The 5,000-nt window shown below is 57.8% G+C and overlaps 1 protein-coding gene across 1 annotated transcript in view; it reads right to left on the bottom strand.

Moving 5' to 3' along the window:
* The window catches only part of LOC116958693 (plakophilin-2-like), a 69,069-nt gene that overhangs the window by 6,316 nt on the left and 57,753 nt on the right, over window positions 1–5,000 (bottom strand). Inside the window, exon 11 of the mRNA XM_076057223.1 lies at window positions 920–1,115. Within this exon, the coding sequence (XP_075913338.1) occupies window positions 920–1,115 (196 nt within the window). The remainder of the gene's footprint in view (window positions 1–919; window positions 1,116–5,000) is intronic.

Raw genomic sequence — 5,000 nt, 5'->3', positions numbered from 1 at the left:
CAGTAGGGGGCACAGGTGATGCATCAGCCACTCATCTCAGTCAGTCGACCCGTGGCACCTGCTGGGTCTGCCCCGTGACCTCCTGCCAGCGGGCGTTCGACACTTCACGTGGCCTCAAGGTGCACGTGGCCTGGCACAAGCGTCGTGGTGACGTCACCGCCACGTAGTGGCGAATGGCGGTTGTGAGTGTTGTGTGTATGAGGAGCGGTGGGTGTAGTGGTTAGCGCTACGCTGCGCTACGTACCCGAGTTCGATTCCCGCTCACGGCCACCACCGGGGAGACAAAGGCGGCCGGGCGTGGTGCTGGCCACCCACCCCCTCGTGTGCCACAGTGCCGGTAGCCTTCATAGGTGGTGCTCGCTAACAGCACTTGCCCCTACAGCCCTGTTAGAGGCTACACGGGGGATCTTTGTCTGTGTATAGGTGCTGCTGCTACTCGCTACTAACAGCACTTGCCCCTACAGCCCTGCTAGAGGCTACACGGGGGATATTTGTCTGTGTATAGGCGGTGCTGCTACTCGCTACTAACAGCACTTGCCCCTACAGCCCTGCTAGAGGCTACACGGGGGATCTTTGTCTGTGTATAGGTGCTGCTGCTACTCGCTACTAACAGCACTTGCCCCTACAGCCCTGCTAGAGGCTACCTGGGGGATATTTGTCTGTGTATAGGCGGTGCTGCTACTCGCTACTAACAGCACTTGCCCCTACAGCCCTGTTAGAGGCTACCTGGGGGATCTTTGTCTGTGTATAGGTGCTGCTGCTACTCGCTACTAACAGCACTTGCCCCTACAGCCCTGCTAGAGGCTACACGGGGGATCTTTGTCTGTGTTTAGGTGCTGCTGCTACTCGCTACTAACAGCACTTGCCCCTACAGCCCTGCTAGAGGCTACACGGGGGACCTTTGTCTTTGTGTGCCTACCCGCTGGTGTCGGTGGCCATGCCGTAGATCTTCTTGAGGCTCCCCGTGCGGCAGACGTTTCGGGCTGCGGCCTCGTCCAGCATGAGAGCGGAGAGCGAGTAGAGGCACGTGCTCGTCACCTCGTCACCACCTCCTCCACCTCCTCCACTGACGATGGGTGGCAGCAACGCGCAGAGTGGGGAGAGCACGTGCTTGGCTGTGTGGTGGTGGGGGGTAGAGGTGGGGAGGGGTGGTGGTGGTGAGTGGTGGTGGTGGTGGTGAATGGTGGTGGTGGTGAGTGGTGGTGAGTGGTGGTGGTGGTGGTGGTGGGGGGTAGAGGTGGGGAGAGGTGGTGGTGAGGGGTGGTGGTGAGTGGTGAGTATTGGTGGTGAGTGGTGGTGGTGAGTGGTGGTGAGTGGTGGTGAGTTGTGGTGGTGAGTGGTAGTGAGTGATGAGTGGTGGTAGTGAGTGGTGGTGAGTGGTAGTGAGTAGTGGTGGTGAGTGGTGGTGGTGAGTGGTGGTGGTTGTGGTGGCGGTGGTGAGTGGTGGTGAGTTGTGGTTGTGGTGGTAGTGAGTGGTGGTGGTGAGTGGTGGTGAGTTGTGGTTGTGGTGGTGGTGAGTGGTGGTGGTGGTGAATGGTAGTGAGTGGTGAGTGGTGGTGAGTGGTGGTGGTGAGTGGTGGTGGTGGTGAGTGGTGGTGAGTGGTGGTGAGTTGTGGTTGTGGTGGTAGTGAGTGGTGGTGGTGAGTGGTGGTGGTGAGTGGTAGTGAGTAGTGGTGGTGAGTGGTGGTGGTGAGTGGTGGTGGTTGTGGTGGCGGTGGTGAGTGGTGGTGAGTTGTGGTTGTGGTGGTGGTGAGTGGTGGTGGTGAGTGGTGGTGAGTGGTGAGTGGTGGTGGTGGTGAGTGGTGGTGGTGGTGGTGAATGGTAGTGGTGGTGAGTGGTTGTGGTGGTGGTGTGAGGTGGTGGTGAGTGGTGGTGGTGGTGGTGGTGAGTGGTGGTGAGTGGTGGTGAGTGGTGAGTGGTGAGTGGTGGTCAGTGGTGGTGGTGGTGGTGAGTGGTGGTGAGTGGTGAGTGGTGGTGGTGAGTGGTGGTGAGTGGTGGTGGTGAGTGGTGGTGAGTTGTGGTGGTGGTGAGTGGTGGTGGTGAGTGGTGAGTGGTGGTGGTGGATGGTGAGTGGTGGTGGTGAGTGGTGGTGGTGAGTGGTGATGGTGGTGAGTGGTGGTGGTGAGTGGTGGTGAGTGGTGAGTGGTGGTGAGTGGTGGTGGTGGTGAATGGTAGTGAGTGGTGAGTGGTGGTCGGGAGAGGTGGTGGTGAGTGGTGGTGGTGAGTGGTGGTGGTGAGTATTGGTGGTGAGTGGTGGTGGTGAGTGGTGGTGGGAGAGGTGGTGGTGAGTGGTGGTGGTGAGTGGTGAGTGGTGGTGGTGAATGGTAGTGAGTGGTGAGTGGTGGTGGTGGTGAGTGGTGGTGGTGATTGATGGTTGTGGTAGTGGTGAGTGGTGGTGAGTTGTGGTGGTGGTGAGTGGTGGTGGTGAGTGGTGGTGGTGAGTGGTGGTGGTAGTGTGAGTGGTGGTGGTGAGTGGTGGTGGTTGTGGTGGTGAGTGGTGGTGGTGAGTGGTGATGGTGGTGGTGAGTGGTGGTGGTGGTGAGTGGTGGTGGTGAGTGGTGGTGGTGAGTGGTGAGTGGTGGTTGTGAGTTGGTAAGTGGTAGTGGTGAGTGGTGGTGAGTGCTGGTGAGTGCTGGTGAGTGGTGAGTGGTGGTGGTGGTGACTGGTAGTGGTAGTGAGTGGTGGTGGTGAGTGGTAGTGGTAGTGAGTAGTGGTGGTGAGTGGTGGTGAGTGATGAGTGATGGTGGTGAGTGGTGAGTGTGGTGGTGGCGGTGAGTGATGGTTGTGAGTGGTGGTGGTGAGTGGTGGTGGTGGTGATGGTAGTGAGTGGTGAGTGGTGGTGAGTGGTGGTGGTGGTGGTGGTAGTGAGTAGTGGTGGTGAGTGGTGGTGGTGAGTGGTGGTGGTTGTGGTGGCGGTGGTGAGTGGTGGTGAGTTGTGGTGTGGTGGTAGTGATTTTGAGTGGTGGTGGTGAGTGGTGGTGGTGGTGGTGAGTGGTGGTGGTGGTGGTGAGTGGTGGTGGTGGTGAGTGGTGGTGGTGGTAGTGGTGAGTGGTGGTGGTGATTGGTGGTGGTGAGTGGTGGTGGTGGTAGTGGTGAGTGGTGGTGGTGAGTGGTGGTGGTGAGTGGTAGTTGTGAGTGGTGGTGGTGAGTGGTGGTGGTTGTGGTGGTGAGTGGTGGTGAGTGGTGGTGGTGGTGAGTGGTGTGGTGAGTGGTGGTGTGGTGAGTGGTGGTGGTGGTGAGTGGTGGTGGTGAGTGGTGAGTGGTGGTGAGTGGTGGTGGTGATTGGTAGTGAGTGGTGAGTGTTGGTGAGTGGTGGTGGTGAGTGGTGGTGAGTGGTGGTGGTGAGTGGTGGTGAGTGGTGGTGGTGAGTGGTGGTGGTGGTGAGTGGTGGTGAGTGATGGTGGTGAGTGGTGGTGGTGAGTGATGGTGGTGAGTGGTGGTGAGTGGTGGTGGTGGTGAGTGGTGGTGAGTGGTGGTGAGTGGTGGTGGTGGTGAGATGGTGGTGGTGGTGAGTGGTGATGAGTGGTGGTGGTGGTGGTGAGTGGTGGTGAGTGATGGTTGTGAGTGGTGGTGGTGAGTGGTGGTGGTGAGTGGTGGTGAGTGGTGGTGGTGAGTGGTGGTGAGTGGTGGTGAGTGGTGGTGGTGAGTGGTGGTGAGTGGTGGTGGTGAGTGGTGGTGGTGAGTGGTGGTGAGTTGTGGTGGTGAGTGAGTGAGTGAGTGATGAGTGGTGGTAGTGAGTGGTTGTGAGTTGTGGTGGTGGTGGTGAGTGATGGTGGTGAGTGGTGAGTGGTGGTGGTGAGTGATGGTTGTGAGTGGTGGTGGTGAGTGGTGGTGGTGAATGGTAGTGAGTGGTGAGTGGTGGTGAGTGGTGGTGGTGAGTGGTAGTGAGTAGTGGTGGTGAGTGGTGAGTGGTGGTGGGTTGTGGTGGCGGTGGTGAGTGGTGGTGAGTGTGGTTGTGGTGGTGGTGAGTGGTGGTGGTGGTGAGTGGTGGTGAGTGGTAGGAGTGGTGGTGAGTGGTGGTGGGTGGTGGTGGTGGTGGGTGGTGGTGTGGTGGTGGTGGAGGTAGTGAGTGGTGAGTGGTGGTGGTGAGTGGTGGTAGTGAGTGGTGAGTGATTGAGTGATGGTGGTGAGTGGTGGTGAGTGGTGAGTGGTGGTGAGTGATGGTGGTGAGTGATTGAGTGGTGAGTAGTGGTGAGTGTAGTGGTGAGTGAGTGGTGAGTGGAGTGAGTGAGTGGTGAGTGAGTGAGTGGTGAGTAGTAGTGGTGAGTGTTAGTGGTGAGTGAGTGGTGAGTGTTAGTGGTGAGTAGTGGTGAGTGTTAGTGGTGAGTGGTGAGTGTTAGTGGTGAGTGTTTTACCTAGCTCAGCCCTTTTGGAGGGTGAGCGTGACAGGTTGTGGACCAGGCAAGAGGCCCCGCTCAGTGATTGAGTGATGGTGGTGGTGAGTGATTGAGTGGTGAGTGGTTAGTGGTGAGTGAGTGGTGAGTGATTGAGTGGTGAGTGGGTGAGTGGTGAGTGGTGAGTGTTAGTGGTGAGTGTTATCAAGCTCAGCCCTGTTGGAGGGTGAGCGTGACAGGTTGCGGACCAGGCAAGAGGCCGCGCTGAGTGATTGAGTGATGGTGGTGGTGAGTGATTGATGGTGGTGAGTAGTGAGTGGTGGTGAGTGGTGGTGAGTGGTGGTGGTGAGTGGTAGTGAGTGATGAGTGGTCGTAGTGAGTGATGGTGGTGAGTGGTGAGTGAGTGGTGAGTGTTAGTGGTGGTGAGTGATTGAGTGGTGAGTGGTGGTGAGTGATTGATGGTGGTGAGTGATTGAGTGGTGAGTGGTGAGTGTTAGTGGTGAGTGAGTGGTGGTGAGTGGTGAGTGAGTGATTGAGTGGTGAGTGGTGGTGAGTGATTGAGTGATGAGTGGTGGTGAATGCTGTAGTGGTGGTAGTGAGTGGTGAGTGTTAGTGGTGAAGTGAGTGGTGAGTGTTAGTGGTGAGTGTTTTACCATAGCTCAGCCC

Source organism: Petromyzon marinus, chromosome 80 (assembly GCF_048934315.1).
Source record: "Petromyzon marinus isolate PM22_M1 ecotype Great Lakes invasive population chromosome 80, UKy_Petmar_22M1.pri1.0, whole genome shotgun sequence".
Classification (NCBI taxonomy): Eukaryota; Metazoa; Chordata; class Hyperoartia; order Petromyzontiformes; family Petromyzontidae; genus Petromyzon; species Petromyzon marinus.
This window is presented reverse-complemented; position numbering and strand designations above follow the sequence as displayed.